The sequence below is a fragment of the Coregonus lavaretus genome (assembly GCF_964263955.1).
Source record: "Coregonus lavaretus genome assembly, chromosome: 21".
Classification (NCBI taxonomy): domain Eukaryota; kingdom Metazoa; phylum Chordata; class Actinopteri; order Salmoniformes; family Salmonidae; genus Coregonus; species Coregonus lavaretus.
In genome coordinates, this window is record NC_140008.1 from 13,077,884 (window position 1) to 13,096,227 (window position 18,344).

General features: G+C 43.8%; 1 protein-coding gene across 2 annotated transcripts; it reads right to left on the reverse strand.

Annotated features, from left to right (window-relative positions):
* Positions 1–354: 354 nt before the first annotated feature.
* Positions 355–14,793, reverse strand: LOC311149020 (uncharacterized protein). Of its 2 annotated transcripts, XM_084186094.1 has the most exons (5): positions 14,683–14,793; positions 7,282–7,493; positions 2,962–7,245; positions 1,612–1,674; positions 355–1,365 (listed from the first exon to the last, which is right to left on the reverse strand). In XM_084186094.1, exons 2-5 carry the CDS (start codon positions 7,433–7,435, stop codon positions 1,235–1,237), a joined length of 4,632 nt encoding a protein of 1,543 aa, XP_084042220.1. In that variant the 5' UTR covers positions 7,436–7,493; positions 14,683–14,793; the 3' UTR covers positions 355–1,234. The 2 variants fall into 2 exon arrangements, with proteins under 2 accessions (XP_084042220.1, XP_084042219.1); XM_084186093.1 differs by having other exon boundaries at positions 2,962–7,493.
* Between the last annotated feature and the right edge of the window lie 3,551 nt (positions 14,794–18,344).

The window sequence follows — 18,344 nt, forward strand, 5'->3', positions numbered from 1 at the left end:
CATTGTTGAAGCTAGAAACATAAGCGTTCTGGACATTCTGCAACAACCTCCACGTTCTGAGTGTCTGAACAAAGGTGGAGGTGTAAAATAAAGGTGTTGTTAAAGAGGCCATCAAAAAACATCCTAAGAATTCAAAGGGTCTCCTGTGAGAACAACTTTTGTTTGTATTCCAGAACAGCCCTGGGAGCCTAACCAACTGATGCCCAACAGTGTCACAGACTAGCGCTAATTGCTCTGGATTACCATTCACACCTAACCAACAGACACGTTTGGCTGCGGCAACAGAATGTACCCAGCCTGCGAGTACCCTCTAAAATCAACAAGAATATACAAGAAGGATGCTCTAGACATGAATATCAATTTAAGTACGTAAAATATTTATTTAGAAACAAATAACAAAATAAACCAACATATTAAAGAAATAACACTAGGTTAAAAAAAATAGGTTACAAGTATACGGTAATGCACCAGGTGTGGTTACTAATCACACACGTTTCCTGTCAGTGTTGATTGTTTTTTTCCGTCATACGTATAGCGTCAAATTTGAATCTATAACTACGAAGAACTATAAAAGCTTATATACTGAAATACAGAACCAGAATACAAAGGTCTAACTACTGCAATGCAACTTTGTTTAGTATCTTGAACTGTACAGTACTGCTCATCCTGTGGCAACAAAAGGAATCGATTTAAACTCCAGCAAAATAACTATTGATAATGTAACCATTGAAAAGGTATGAGATTGTAGAAAGTAAGAGTCAAGAGATGAAATTATGTAGCCTACAAATTCAAACAAACTGCAGTGAATTTGGCATAGTTGACATTCTGTGAAACATTCAAACAGTAAACATGAGGTTTGCATAAAATACAGTTTACCCCAAACTTAATTATTATTATTTTTTTTAATTGCCACCCAATGGCCCACAAAACTTTAGTTCATGTTTTTTAATGACAAAGTCTCGCAATGTTACCCGTCAGGCCTGAGGTAGAAGATACTGTCAGATATATTGGCTAAGTCATTTAAGAATATAAAACGATAAATAACTGTATTATGAACTGCCCAACCTTACCACAATAAGGTCCATTTCTACATTTTTAGTTATAAAAAAGGTAATCATAAACAAAAAACAGAAATTGTACGCAGCCTATATTTCCATGGGAAACGTGTTACAAGAATCAGATTGTCAACAATCCTCACTCCACTCCTCCATTTCATAACAGGAGGGAATACAAACTAGTCTTGGGATAGCTGCTGGAATTTCCTCTGAAACTCCTGGAAGGCGGTGGAGGAAGACTTGGGGACTTTAGTGGTCGAAGAGGTGAGAGGACAATATCTCTTCTGAGGGCCAGCAGACCATGAACCTACTGGGAGTGTAATAGTTCATTTGTTACAATACATTTAACAATAAATAAATACAACAAAAACAGACATCCTCACATTTTACAGAAAATTAAGAGATCTGGAATGGCATAGATACAAAAAAAAAATTCCAGATACAAAAAACACATTCCAGATACAAAAAACACTTTACATACAAATGACGTGCAATGTAGGAAGCCACAATACATACATTTTCCACATATGGTTGAATAGATAGCATGCGCTATTACCTTGGGATTTCCGGACTATTGTTTTAGGACTCTCAGTCGTTGCAGCAACAGGACCAGCCATTTCTTATGGGAAAAAGTGTTTCATTGTGAAAAGGGATAAATGTCTAATTACAGGTAACTGTTATTGGAGTAACCATAATTGGAGTAAGACTAGGGCTGGGCAATATGGCTCAAATATCGTATCACAATATTGTTCAAATTTATGGTATGACCGTATTTTATGTTTTTGAATAATACAAGTTCTAAATATTCAGGACCCTAGGGTGGCAACACATTAATTGATTTCAATGTGGCATTCTACATTAATTGTTTTATACTGTTCATTCCAACCAATAACGTAGGGCTGCATGATAGATATGGGCAAAGAAATCTAGGCCTACAGTAGTTTATTGGTGAACTGTTGAAATCATGGAAACATCATGATTACTGTAATTCAATAGTTGGTATATAGTGGGCATTACTTTAACACATTGTTATTTGACATGACAACAAATTAATAAGCCAGGGAGGAATTATTTTGACAGGACAGGAACCAGAGTGTTGGTCAGTGTTTCCTAGGGGACCCTATACAATTGTTACATTTTGTGTGTATTCTCTTACGTCATGTAGCTAACTAGCTATCTAGCAAATCATGCTTCGCCTAAAGATGGGTTAGCTGAAAATGTCACGAAAATTATCTGCACACTTCAAATGGGACAGAAGTCCGTGAGTTGTTGTGATTCTGGATAGCCAGATAAATACCAACAATACAAGAAACTGTCATGTGGGGAATCGTGACTTGTTTCAGCTAGTTGTTTTGACCGATTTCATGTCAATGCTAATATGGCTAAAATTAGCTAGCAAGCTAACCAACAACTGTAACAATGTATTTGAGAGACAAATGCATTTGCACAATGAGCACTTATATTTTCAATAAACATTGAAGAAATATAGTTTACATGTCAACAACTAAACAACTGTTTTGCTACATAGTTGTGCACGGATCGGTTGTATTGCTAAACAAACAGCCAGTCGATTCCTCTCCGATTTAGAGACATACTGATGTAGGCCTACATCAGCAATGGTATCAGGCTGTATATTGGCTAGCTACATTTGCTCCGACTCTGATTACATTTGGATAGCTAGTTAGCCAGATAATTAGCGATTAGCATTAGTGGCTAACATGATTTATTGTGACACGCGCCAGAGTTGCATATCACATTTAACAAACCAAACACTGAAATACAGTTATAGAAGGTAAAGTTCAAACCCAAACCGGTCCTTGCATCAATACTGGTATACAGTAAAATATGCTATACCGCCCAGCCCTAAGTAAGACAGAGCAAGGATATCTGTTTTGGTATTACTTACCCTTCATTGAACCCGTCTGTGTCCGAGTGTCCATGGGTTCTTGCCCATCTTTGAAGTTGAACAACTCTGGCAGCACACTGAACCTCAGAACACTGTTCTCCTCAAGAGGCAAAAGAGCAGGGTTCCTGATCTTATTTGTACTTTTTTCCACTGCATCAGGTTTGCTGGATGGCACTGCCTCAATCTTAGATTTCTTCAGTCTGAGTTTCAGGCCTTTTAAGATTCTCTCTCTTTCAATGTGCCGAAAAGTCTGCTTGGCCCTTGCGGTTCTTTCTGGTGTGGCTCGTCTTTCAGAGGATAATGCACTACCATCTGTGTTGGTGGAGGCAACAGTATTTTTGACAACTTCAGCACAATCAATCTTTGGAGCAAAGCCTCTTCGGTTTCGTAGTCTTGATGCTCTGCCTCTGGACTTTGTATTCTTTGTCGGCACAAAACTGTTCTCCCACTCGTTGAAGATCCGTTGTCTGACTGGGCTTTCCACTGGAGGGCTGGTCTCGGACTTGACATTCACACTGAGGGTTATAGGAGGTGCTGGAGTTTTGTCTGCAAAAGGTCTGGGTCGAGAATAATTATGGTCCTTGTGTTGGCCAGTTGCTACAGTCCCATTTGTCCTCTGGTGCGAGGAACCAAACAAGGCCAGAGTTACTATGCTGACCCTCGAAATCTTGGTCCCAATTCCAGGTTCTGCTGGCTTCTGGAGATTGGAAGAAGAGCGACCTTCAAAAGGTTGCAAAGATTTAGAAGTACTTGTATTGGGGGGCTCGAAATCATCATCATCATCATCTGTGTCAGTCAAGTTGACCTCAGGAACAAGTTGAAAGAAGGGAACATAACCTTCCCTCATTTTCCTTCGCTTTCTTGGGACAGATAATTTTGAATGAGGACCGTCAACACATCTCTTATGTCCAACCCCTTTTTGTTTAACCTTGCAGCTATGATTTCTTTTAGAAGATAGATGCTTGTGACATCTTTGTGCCAAGGGGAGTGATGTTAGGAAACTGATTTTCTCTGCTGGTTGGGGTAGCAGATTAGAAGTAGGAATGGTAACTGTAGGAATGACTTCACTACCCCTAGGGTTCCTTTCTTCCAAAGTGACACTAAGTGCTTGTACACATTCCATTTCTTTCTGTTGTGGCTGTACATTGTCCAACACTAGCTCGGACATTGGGGTGGACACTTTAAGAAAGTCTTCATAGCTCGAGAAGACATCTTCAATTTTAACTTCAACAATGTTTGGGCAGTTGATGGGCAGGCGCAGTGATGGGGGTTTTGACAAAGGCAAGCTCTTCGCCCCATTAGTGTATGGGCGATCAGTCTCAGATTCACTATCACACAAGACAATAGTTTGGCATTCAATGCCTGTAGATTTCCATGATTGGGGATTCCCATTTTTACCAGGATTCCCTTCCCTCTTTCCTTCTGCTGTGCCATTTGATTTACACAAATGCAGGCTTTCCCTTTGTCCTGCATTTGTTGTGCTCGGTTCAACAGCCAAAGTTCCCTCGACAAACGCCTTCGCATTCACAGTGGCCTTTGCCGAACCCAATTCAGTCTTGTACTGGCATTTGCAGGATGAAGAATTGGTGGACCCACTGAACACTGCCTTCCAACGTGAGAGGCAACAGTAATCATCTGATTGGACATCACCTTCCTTTTCAAATTTTACCGCCGTCAACTTCACATCTATTCCCTCAGATGATTTATCCTCCACTGAGTAATCTTTCAACTCATTCAGCTCCACATCCATTGGCAATTCCAGCTGGTCTTCTCCTACTTTGTCTTGCAGTAGCTGGTCATTGAAAAACCGCATAGCCTCTTCTGGTGGAAGCACGTTGATCTCCAGGGAGGAAAATGGGTCACAAATAATTATGCTTTCACTTTCTCTCTTAACCGGTGAGGGGGGCTGTGTAGAGCTGTGTACCAAACTTGACCCTTGAATTTCTTTAGGATCAGAGGGTGCTGGTCTCTCCGTCTGAATCCCCTCAGTCTGCATGTCACTGGCAGAGTCTGCAGATTTTTCATCTTCAGTACAAATCAGTTTTGGTTGTTCATCTCCTCTTTGAAGAGTCTGTTGGTCATACCTTAGTGACCAAGGGAATCCAAACTCCCTGTCTATGTCATCAAGCTGCTTATTGGTGTTCAACCATGAGGACTCTTGCCCCGGGACCTCGGGGTAAACAGAATTATGTTTAAGAATGACACATTTCTCTTCAACTTGAGCCCAGTTTTTGCACCTGACTTGTGAAAAGATGACAGACTGTGATGCCATATCTTTGCCACACACAGATCGAACCTCTCGCATTATATTCTGTAAAATATCAGATCTTGCAGCATACATAAGCTTCTGCCCATCTCCATCCCAATAGAGGTTTAGTAGTTTGCTTTCAACCGGTGTCTCAGAGCATTTTGGATGTTGCACAGTGTCTACCAACTCCTTCAATTTACCAAGTGTCCATTTGATTACAGGAACTGAGGACAATTCAAAAATGTCCTCATCTGAAACTACTTTTTCATTTGTTTCCTCACTCAATTGGTTAACATTCACATGAGTGTTCATTTCTGTGCCAGCTAACTCTTTTCTCTGAGTGGCTTGACATTCCAAATTAGATAATGGTTGAGAATCCACTTTCTCTACATGTATGCAGTTTGATAGTGACCGTTCAGATTCAAAACATGAATATGTCTTGGCCATTTCAACATCAGAAGTTTCTGAATCCTGAGTCGGTGTTTTTTCAGCGCTCGATTCTAATGTAGCTTCTGGTCTGACCTTGGGGACCTCTTGTCCAGATTCATTTGTCAAAGAAGTAGATACAGTAAGGGTTGTTTGGGCTTGTGATAATTCTTCCCCATGGTCGCTCACATTTTCACCACCAGTTGAGAACGATATACCTTGGGTAGTCAAGGGAATTCTATCAGCCACGTTGAGAGGTGTGTTTGTCTGCATACACTTCGATAATGGTTGTACAACTGCGATGGCCTTCTGCACCGTAAGAACAGAGGGGGCATTACTTGCAGATGATCCTTGCAGGACCAGAGCACTTTCATTAGGTTTATCTCCAATCAAAATAACATTTTCTGCTCTAAATCCATTTCCACTTTTGTCCTCTGTTACCGTTACGTAATAGCCCTGTCTTATGGGGTATGACGGAGGCACACACTCACAGTTTTGCTGGCCTGAAAACTGCATACCATGATTTGGCACAGATGAAGATGGTCCAGTGTTGGATACCCGAACATAGGTGCCGTCTGCCTTGTAATGTAGGGTTGATACGCTTTTGATATGGGGCCTAGGATATGGGACATGGTGTGCATTATTTTCAATGGCCCCTGCCTGACTGTTCCTATTTGCACAATTTGACGCAAGTCTGTTCTGTTGTGGTGGGATGGTAAGGCCTGCAGGGCGATATCTTGGAACATCATTAAGAGAAGGGTTATGCATAACATTGTATTGAGGATTCTGGCTAATGTTATGCATTGGCATTGACTGCCCCACTGTAGCATTTGGTACATTGACCCGATTGTTGCTGTCCGTGAGAGGTTGACAGGGATACATTTGACTCTGGTTTGATGGGCCAGTTTGGACAGGTGCGCCATGTTGAACCCTGTTCATCTCAGTCCTGCCGTTATTGTTTTGATTTTGAATGAAATACAACAGTTGTATATATGCTGTGGGAGACAGTGGAGATGGTTTTGATGGCACGCTACTTGTCTCCTGTACACTTTGCAAAGAGTTTGGTGTTTGTGGATACCCCTGATGAGGAGCTTGAACTGCCATCCTACTTGAATCTTGTCCACTCACTACAGTCCATTGATGATTGACATGATTGGGACTCCTACCCATTGCAAGAACAGCAGAGGTACCACTGGAGGCCCCCTCTTGTCTGCCAAGTACCAGCTGCTGACTGCCACTTGCTGGGCTTTGGAGATAAATACAATTTGTATTCAGTGGTGCATTAATATCAGAGGGGCAGTGAATGGTTACACCCTGATCATCCTTTACCAAACTCTGTGGATTGTTATTATTAACACCCAAAGACCCATGTCCCTGCTGGAAAGTGGGTTGAGATGCATCGTTAACCCTTCCGGGCAGGGTGTGATGGTTTCCACTTCGTGATGTAACACATGTTGATTGTGCAGCCGCATTGCTAGTTAAGAGTGATGTCAAAAGGGGACTAGTGGCTATTATGTCCTGCTCTTTTGTGGGTGCCTGTTGATTCTGGGTCTGTCCACTCCAGTAACCTCCACTGGTTACTTGACTGCTGTGTGGTAGGCATTGACCACCTTGTGTATATGGGACCGCTGGTCCGACTTCCCTACCTTGGGTATACGCCACAGCTGGTCTTACCGGCCCATATTGATGAGAATAGCTGCTCGGATTCGCACTCATCTGACCACTGGTGACTTGGGGACTTGAGGATTGTCCAGTGATTGATTGATCCGGTCCACTTTGGGGCCAGGTAGAGGTCTGCATTCTCCTTGGCTTCTCAGTCTCACCTTCTGCCCTGTGGTATTGCAGAATGTAACCTTTTCTGAAATGAAAAACCAGGATTAGCCCAACAAATGCACAGTAACAAATTTAGCTTGTATCCAATGGTAAAAATCTAGGGTAATCAAAAAAAGTGTTAAACAAATCAAAATATATTTTATATTTGAGATTCTTCAAATAGCCACCCTTGAAATATTCCGGATTGACTGACCTTCATGCCTTAAAGTAATAATGGACTGTAATTTCTCTTTGCTTATTTGAGATGTTGTTGCCATAATATGGACTTGGTCTTTTACCAAATAGGGCTATCTTCTGTATACCACCCCTACCTTGTCACAACACAACTGATTGGCTCAAACGCATTAAGGTCTTAACTTTTAAGAAGGCACACCTGTTAATTGAAATGCATTCCAGGTGACTACCTCATGAAGCTGGTTGAGAGAATGCCAAGGGTGTGCAAAGCTGTCATCAAGGCAAAGGGTGGCTATTTGAAGAATCCGTTTTTTTATTACTACATGATTCCATGTGTTAATTCATAGTTTTGATGTCTTCACTATTATTCTACAATGCAGAAAATAGTTTTAAAAAATAAAGAAAAACCCTGGAATGACTAGGTGTGTCCAAACTTTTGACTGGTACTGTAAGTATTAAGACCCTTTGCTATGAGACTCGAAATTGAGCTCAGGTGCATCCTGTTTCCATTGATCATCCTTGAGACGTTTCTACAACTTGATTGGAGTCCACCTGTGGTCAATTCAATTGATTGGACATGATTAGCAAAGGCACACACCTGTCTATATAAAGGTCCCACAGTTGACAGTCAATGTCAGAGCAAAAACCAAGCCATGAGGTCGAAGGAATTGTCTGTAGAGCTCCGAGACAGGATTGTGTCGAGGCACAGATCTTGGGAAGGGTACCAAAACATTTCTACAGCATTGAAGGTCCCCAAGAACACAGTGGCCTCCATCATTCTTAAAATGCAATAAGTTTGGAACCACCAAGACTCTTCCTAGAGCTGGCCGCCAGGCCAAACTGAGCAATCGGGGTAGAAGGGCCTTGGTCAGGGAGGTGACATATTTGGGTATTTTTGGAGCATTTGTTCATGATTTATAGGAGCATTTGTTCATGTTTTTCTGGTCCCCCGTACTGCACAACGAGGATGAGGAAGTGAATAGCTGGTTGGGGTAAGTTTCTCAAAAACAAGTGAAATCGCAAAAAATAAATCTCCTTTATGGGTGAAAACGTCATGGAGTAGGCCATTCAAGGAGTTGATCTGATGGTGCCCTCTGATGTCGTCGGCCTCCCTCCTTGCTTAAGTTGCAATAGAAAACAAAAAGAGGAAAGGCTGACCACATGTTATAAATGTAATTATACTTGTGACATTGTTACGTACAAGGACACCCCATGACATTTGAAATACTTAATTTAACAAAACTTCTTAATGTAGTTTTTATTACTGTGCGTTGAGCTATTGCTGCACATTTAGCCCAGGTGCACACCTAACGGAGGTTCCACAAGACCTGACACAGATCAATGCAATACACTTACCAGAAAAATGTACAACAGAACCTTTATTGTAACATAATCAGTTCTATCTTTCACTGTTGCTCTTAGCAACAAAAAAAAAAAACTACAGGAGAAAAGGAGCCCGTCCGATGTTTACCTCATGTGCATTTGCGGCATTCTGATTGGTCAAGAGTATTATACATTCTTTGGAACTTGGGATATCCGGAAAAAAATCTCATGATATTATTCGAAATAGTGAAATTATGTCAAATGCCCATCCCTACTTATCACTATGATAGGCCAGTAGCATCAACCATAGTCCATTGTTTTCCATCAGCCAGTGAGTGCGGTTACATGCACACAAGTGTGATTATTGTGGATAGTCAGATTAATATAATAGCTTGATGAAAACTTTTACATGCTTTGCAAGAAGAACAATACATGCTTTGCAAGAAGAACGATGTCTCTAATAATCCTGTTTACAAAGACATCTGAAAATCAGGCTACCTGATGGCACTCTGAAAATGCAGAAAATCGGCAATCAAAATAAACGTTCTAGCACAGCTTAAATGTTAGTTTTGGGAAGCATTTGAGTTCAGACAAAGTTTGTATGTGAAAACTACTTCTAAGACGCATACATTCAGTTGTTCCAAACACACTTCATTCACGCTAAAGAGGGAGGCTTGCTTGGCTGGTGCTAGCACATGCGCAGATCAAATACACAGCTGGAACGCAGATTAAGGTGTTTACGTTAGGGATGCACATTTCTGTCAATTTTGCTGCCGACTAACTGACCCTTATTAACCGGTCAACAAACAGGGAAACTTTTTCCAAACAGTAAAATGACGAGACCAACAGAAAATACTATGAGAGCTTTCTTTTGTATTTTACACCCCTTTTTCTCCCCAATTTCGATCTTGTCTCATCACTGCAACTCCCCAACGGGCTCGGGAGAGGTGAAGGTGGAGTCATGCGTCCTCCGAAACATGACCTGCCTAACCGCGCTCCTTAACAGCCGCCAGCTTCACCCGGAAGCCATCCGCACCAATGTGTCGGAGGAAACACAGTTCAATTGGCAACCGGGGGCAGCATGCAGGCACCCGGCCCGCCACAGCACGATGGGCACGATGGGCCAACTGTGCACCGTCCTATGGGACTTCCGGCCACGGCTGGTTGTGGCACAGCCCGGGAATGAACCCGGTCTGCAGTAACGCCTCTAGCACGGAAAACACAGTTCTAAACAATGCACTTAATGCGAGCGGTTCCATTTGTGACAGAGATGAAAATCTCAGCTAGAAACTTAGAAAGAGGGGTAATCAAACAGCAACTACTATGATGGGTTGCTACTATGACTAGGATTGTGCCTTTGGCTTCTGGACAACGAAAGAAAGTTGATATGAAAACCAATAGAAAAGGAGAAAAATGTCTTTATCAAATATTTGTCTCCACATTTCTATGGCTGAATTTTCACAAGGCTAGTTTTAAGCAAGGTAAGATATGCTTAATTATTTGAAATAAAGTAAAATGTTCAGGTTTCAAACAATTATACAGCCTCAAGCTCACATTGCAAAGTGGTGGGTATTTATACACTGCTCAAAAAAATAAAGGGAACACTTAAACAACACAATGTAACTCCAAGTCAATCACACTTCTGTGAAATCAAACTGTCCACTTAGGAAGCAACACTGATTGACAATACATTTCACATGCTGTTGTGCAAATGGAATAGACAACAGGTGGAAATTATATGCAATTAGCAAGACACCCCCAATAAAGGACTGGTTTTGCAGGTGGTGACCACAGACCACTTCTCAGTTCCTATGCTTCCTGGCTGATGTTTTGGTCACTTTTGAATGCTGGCGGTGCTTTCACTCTAGTGGTAGCATGAGACGGAGTCTACAACCCACACAAGTGGCTCAGGTAGTGCAGCTCATCAGGTAGTGCAGCTCATCCAGAATGGCACATCAATGCGAGCTGTGGCAAGAAGGTTTGCTGTGTCTGTCAGCGTAGTGTCCAGAGCATGGAGGCGCTACCAGGAGACGGGCCAGTACATCAGGAGACGTGGAGGAGGCCATAGGAGGGCAACAACCCAGCAGCAGGACTGCTACCTCCGCCTTTGTGCAAGGAGGAGCAGGAGGAGCACTGCCAGGGCCCTGCAAAATGACCTCCAGCAGGCCACAAATGTGCATGTGTCTGCTCAAACGGTCAGAAACAGACTCCATGAGGGTGGTATGAGGGCCCGACGTCCACAGGTGGGGGTTGTGCTTACAGCCCAACACCGTGCAGGACGTTTGGCATTTGCCAGAGAACACCAAGATTGGCAAATTCGCCACTGGCGCCCTGTGCTCTTCACAGATGAAAGCAGGTTCACACTGAGCACGTGACAGACGTGACAGAGTCTGGAGACGCCGTGGAGAACGTTCTGCTGCCTGCAGCATCCTCCAGCATGACCGGTTTGGCGGTGGGTCAGTCATGGTGTGGGGTGGCATTTCTTTGGGGGGCCTCCATGTGCTCGCCAGAGGTAGCCTGACTGCCATTAGGTACCGAGATGAGATCCTCAGACCCCTTGTGAGACCATATGCTGGTGTGGTTGGCCCTGGGTTACTCCTAATGCAAGACAATGCTAGACCTCATGTGGCTGGAGTGTGTCAGCAGTTCCTGCAAGAGGAAGGCATTGATGCTATGGACTGGCCCGCCCGTTCCCCAGACCTGAATCCAATTGAGCACATCTGGGACATCATGTCTCGCTCCATCCACCAATGCCACGTTGCACCACAGACTGTCCAGGAGTTGGCGGATGCTTTAGTCCAGGTCTGGGAGGAGATCCCTCAGGAGACCATCCGCCACCTCATCAGGAGCATGCCCAGGCGTTGTAGGGAGGTCATACAGGCACGTGGAGGCCACACACACTACTGAGCCTCATTTTGACTTGTTTTAAGGACATTACATCAAAGTTGGATCAGCCTGTAGTGTGGTTTTCCACTTTAATTTTGAGGGTTACTCCAAACATCCAGACCTCCATGGGTTGATACATTTGATTTCCATTGATAATTTGTGTGATTTTGTTGTCAGCACATTCAACTATGTAAAGAAAAAAGTATTTAATGAGATTATTTCATTCAGATCTAGGATGTGTTATTTCAGTGTTCCCTTTATTTTTTTGAGCAGTGTATTTATTAAGGAACCCCATTAGCTGCTGCCTTGGCACCTCGGTGCATTCAGCATGTCAACACTTCTTACAAAAACAAGTAATGATGAAGTCAATCTCTCCTCCACTTTGAGCCATGAGATATTTACATGCATATTATTAATGTTAGCTCTCTGTGTACATTTAAGGGCCAGCCGTGCTACCCTGTTCTGAGCCAAAAAATTCTAAGCAGTTTAGTCACCTCAACTTGCTCAGTTTCCACATTATTTATTACAAGATTTAGTTTAGGTTTATGGTTTAGTGAATGATTTGTCCCAAATACAATGTTTTTAGTTTTTGAAATACTTAGGACTAACTTATTCCTTGTCACCCATTCTGAAACTAACTGCAACTCTTTGTTAAGTGTTGCAGCGATTTCACTCGCTGTAGTAGCTGGCATGTATAGTGTTGAGTCATCTGCATACATAGCCACACTGACTTTACTCAAGGCCAGTGGCATGTCACTAGTAAAGATTGAATAAAGTAAGGGGCCTAGACAGCTGCCCTGGGGAATTCCTGATTCTACCTGGATGACGCGCTGATAGTCAACGATAGGCAGGCTATAGCCTATGCATCCGAATGGCGAATGGGAGGCGCGCTTTAAGTGCTGAGATTGAGAAATAAAAATAGCTAATTTTTTTTATCGTGGTCACCAAAGTTAACACCCGATTGAATTTTAATTGTTATTTAATTTAATCCCACAGAAATTATGCAAATTAACCGATAGACCAGTCAAATTTATTTTTTGCAGCTAACCGATTAACGGTTAACAGTTAACATCCCTAGTTTTCACGTCTTAATAATTAGAAAGATTGCTCAGAAAACCAGGTGTTTTAATCGGCGTACGCTTACTTCAATTTTGAACCGATTAAGATAATCAGAGTAAGGTATTTATAACTATTGCATAATCTGCCTACTGCCAAAGTCAATTTAATATCAAATTATTAGTGTGCATGTAAACATACTCAGTGAGTCATTCATGCTGTGTTATCAGATCAGTCCCTCGTATCTAATAAACGTAGGTTAGCTGTCGTAGGTCAGTGGTTTTCAAACCTCTCCTCGGGGACCCCAGACAGCCCTGAACTACAGGTAGTGTTGTGGAAATACTTCTCAAAAGATATCTCTCAGACACCGGAGCTCGTGAATACAAAGTAACAAGCCCAGCTGGTCCATTGAGCAACTGCCCATCCTAACTCTGAGCTCTCCTTTTATACAGTTTCATCCTTACACAACATACATAGTCACACCTCTTTATGTAAATAGTTGACATATTTTAGTTCCATGCCACTATGGTTTCCAAAGTCCAATTAATTTCTCTCTAGGAGGGGTTTCCCCTCCCCTTTGCCTCTTATCACAGTTATTGGTGGCGTGACCAGGACACTTGCCCAAAAAATAATATACATACATACGTTAAAGGATAATTACATAGTGTGTTGATTATATTTACTATCCAGGCATGCATCTGGATTACAATGTGTCAATCATGCTTATTCTGTTTAGCCCTTATCATTTCATAACATATGTACTGGAAAATTACCCATAATCCCCATAATTTGTGGCGCATACATATACTAACATCTCCACATAGGCCAGAATATCCTAAGAAATGTAAGCACAGATGATAAATGAGGCCCCAGGCTTTGTGTTCAGCTCCGCCCTTAATACCCCGCAAATACTGCATCCAAAACAACCGTTTTGCAGTGTAACTGCAGTTAGAGTGCAGTATAACTGCAGTACACTGCAGTTATTCTGCAATCACTGCGTCCAAAGTCGACTGCAGTTAAGGCACTTCTACTGCAGTTTCAAAACTGCAATCTTTTTTGTAAGGGCACGACTACATCATTCACGCAAGGGCTATATCCTACTTTAATGTAAATTATGAAAGGCTTACCTTGTACCTATGTTTGTCCTCTGTAGTTGTATGCCTTTCTTTGTTTGCTGAAATCACTACTTTTTCAATAAAAGTTAATAAAATACAACTGACTGTTTGCTCATTTCTGTTTCTCGAAGATGGCAACTCAGCGAAAATGCACAGGATCAATAAGTATTTGGAGATCTAGGTCTGTCGTCAGAGATTCAATTCGCGCCGAATTGACTAATTCAAGGTATGTGTTTAAGAATTAAATGTTTTTTAAGTATTGACCTTGGGCGAATCGATTTATTCGGAGATTAATTCCACAAAGCCTGTTCTCTGCTCAACTCAGTTGATGGAGTTCATCAGAAAACTTCCTTCAAGATGGAGTTGATTTTAGTCAGCTACACCGGACCACCCGGTGTCACGTGGTATCAAGTGAAATAAAGCCAATAGTCTGAGTTGCTTTGGAATTCTAAAAATATTAAAAATCACAATATCAGGCAGGATCATTTAGTCAAATAATGAATACTTTCCTCATTTTCTGTCAGCCAAATAAACACTGCCTTACAAAATTGCCTTGCTTTAGTCAGAAAACTCAAGCTGTAGGCTGAAGTTATCTGCTGTCCAGCTGTGCTTCATGTTAGTAAGAGAGACCTACAATTATATTTTAAAAAGGGTACTTACAGATTATTCTAAAGAGACATTGTCCGTTAAAACCCGTAATCCTCAAATTGCTAATTTGCCTCCAGCTTCAGCATCCACGCCAACAACGTTTGCTACGGTCACTTTTTCTGAGGTGCATTAATTTCGCTTGAACGTTTACTACGTTGCGGAACTGTTTGTATTAAACAACACTTCTTGTTCTTGTTGTTGTTCTTCTTCTTCAGTGGGGTTTATCTGCGGTTGGCATCCAACGTTATGGTGCCTTACCGCCACCTACTGTACTGGAGAATGTGCCAGAGACACGGATAATCTAAATCCTACCTGCCAGCGTTGCTCTCAAAAAAGATAACAAAATATTTGAGACTATCTAATGAAGTTCTACTCAATATACTCTTTAAACTAATTTCCTGTATCCCCTTCTCCCTCATACTAGATCTCATCCTCTCTCTTTCCCTCTGATACTGCCCACACTGTAGCAATACATGCTCCACTGTCTCTGTTTCCTGACAATAATCACACTTTCCTGTTGGATGCTTTCCTATCACATTTAATGTCTTATTCAACTGGCTGTGTCCTACCCTTAATCTTGTAAAAATAGCCTCCTCTCTTCTGTCCCTTCTTGCCGTCCTCCCCTCCCTGACTTTCCTCTGTACCTGAAATAAATGCCTTCCCTTATTATTTATATTCCACTGCTCCTGCCATCTCTGCACCATCACTGTATATATCAGTATTTTTGCCTCTGCCTTGCTCATTGACACTTCAACATCAACATCCCCACTACTAAGTGCTTGTTTAGCCTGTTCATCTACTGCCTCGTTCCCCTCCACCCCCACATGGGCTGGGACCCAAGTAAATCTTATCTGAATACCCATCTGTTTAATCCTGCCATGGGTTTGTAGCACCTCATAAAGCAGGTCTTGTCTGCTACGTGAGCTAAAGGACTGGAGACTCATTAACACTGCACATGAATCAGAGCAAAGAACTACTCTGTCTTGTTTGACTTCCTCCAGCCACTGCAAGGCCAACAGTATGGCCATCAGCTCCGCCGTATATACAGCCAGATGATCTGTAATACGTTTCCTGACTTCTGTTATGTATGGTACGACGTGCTGTACGTCGTACTGTACGTTGTTATGGTTTATGACAGTGTGCTGCGTTACGGATGAATGGGTTGTCAGAATGTGTGGCACATGTCATTAAACGACAGAGTGATGTACAATGTGAAACTGTGCAGATGTCCGTTCTTCTACAACTAGGCTAGATATAACATTGGCGACAAAGATGGCTGAATTCAGTTTACCACCGCCAGCACCATTCCTCGCCGTGCCTGGCGAACCTCCAGTCCCGTGGAATAACTGGCTTGATAGTTTTAACACTTATCTAGAAGCTATGGACTTTTCTACAATCTCCGACAAGCGGAGGACAGCACTGCTCCGTCATTGCCTTGGTACAGAGGGACAGAGGATTTTCAGAGCGCTTGGATCGGCTCCTACATTCACTGCTGCAGTCAGCCTCTTACGGAACCACTTCGCCGGGAAAGAGCGAGTGCTCCTCCGACGCTACCGGCTACGGAAGAGACACCAACGGCCGGGTGAGTCCATTCAAAGCTACGTGGCTAATCTGAGGGATTTGGCTAGCTCTTGTAACTATGGGACACTTCAGGACGAGATCATCAGGGATCAGTTGATAGAGGGGACGTTATGTGAAAAGACAAGGGAGAAACTGCTTTTGGAATCGGATAATTTACAACTAGATGGAGCTACCCAGGTTGAAGCGGCGTTGGAATGCTCTTCTATGCTAACAGACAGCTCTGCAGCATACACTCGGCCCCCAGCCATTCTCACGCAGCAGCTTCAGCCCGAGCAGGCGCACTACAACGATCAGGCGCTGCGCACGCCCTCCCGCGTCGATAGCTGCATGGACACAGACACCGACATGCCCGTGCAGCAGGCACACAGACAAACAAACAGAAGTAGCTGTGGCAACTGTGGGGCTAGCTCTCACAATTCAAGGGCTTCAAACTGCCCAGCCCGTGGGAAAATATGCAAGAACTGTTCAAAATACAATCACTTTGCGAAAGTGTGTCGTTCTGCCCCTGCTACTAGCTCCACCCAGAACAGGCCCTTAGTTTCATCTCACTCTCAACATGAACACACGGAAATCCGAACCGTCTCCACCAACCATGTGTCATTCAGGACATGCACTGTGCAGCTGGGTGAGGTGGGTTTGCCTTTGCTGCTGGATACTGGCGCTGCGGTGTCGTTGCTCAACCTTGCCACTTACTACAAGTTTTTCAGTCACCTACCACTCCAACAGCCCTCCACTGCCCTGTGTGGGTACGGTAGATCCAAGATAGACATTGTAGGCACCCTCCAGGTCCCAGTACACTACGGCACCAAACATCTGCCATCATTCACATTTCATGTTGCAAAGCGGGGTGCCAACCTCCTGGGCCTCGACCTCTTCACAGGCTTGGGATTCACACTGAGAGATGACAGTGGGTCAGCTATCTACCAGGTTACCTGCACATGGCAACAGAACTGGCCGACTCTGTTTGATGGACTGGGCTGCCTCACAGCCTTTACTCACAGGCCCCTAGTGAATCCGGAAGTGACCCCAGTCATGCAGCCCCTGCGGCGCATTCCATTTGCACTGCGTGATGACGTCACAAAAGATCTCCAGTCACAGTTGGATGCAGGCATCATTGAGCCAGTCAACGCTGCCCCCTGGATTTCAAACTTGGTCATTGCAACCAAAAAGTCAGGTGGAATCCGGACCTGTGTGGATCTCCGTGCTGTGAACAAGGCCGTTGTCCCGGATAAGTACCCCTTGCCTACAGCTGAGGAGCTGACCGCACAATTCCATGGCTCCACGATCTTCACGAAGCTTGACCTTCGTCAGGGTTATCTTCAGGTACCCCTCCATGCAGCTAGCAGAGACCTCACGGCCTTTGTCACACATGCTGGCGTGTTCAGATATACACGCATGCCTTTTGGACTTAGCTCCGCCCCCAGCTGCTTCCAGAAGGTGATGAGCACCATCCTCGCTGGAATACCTGGGGTGGCGGTCTATCTGGATGACATCGTGGTCCACGGCCCTGACCTCCACATCCATGATTATCGACTCCACAGAGTATTCAGTGCTCTACTGCGGAACAACCTGACCCTTAACGGTGGAAAGTGCACCTTTGCAGCTCCAGCCGTCGAGTTTGTGGGCTTCCGCCTGTCGGCCAAAGGCATTGCCCCACTCATGTCGAACATTGAAGCCGTCCACCGGATCCCGGAACCGACCTCAGCCTCTCAGGTGGCCTCATTCTTGGGCATGACAGCTTACTACCTCCGGTTTCTGCCCCACTACTCTCAGACCACAGCGCCCCTTCGCCAGCTCCTCAAGAAGGATGAGCCATGGGCCTGGACGGCAGCCTGCTCAGACGCGGTCCGCTCACTGAAGAGCCAGCTCACCACAGCCCCAGTCTTGGCTCACTTTGACCCCGTCTGCCACACCATTGTCACATGTGACGCCTCAGCTGGAGCACTAGGAGCTGTCCTCTCACAGCTGCAGAATGGCATTGAGAGGCCCGTCGCCTTCGCCTCAAGGGCCCTGAGCCCCACAGAACAACGGTACTCTGTGGGCGAACGAGAAGCACTGGCCTGTGTCTGGGCGTGCGAAAGGTGGCACCTCTA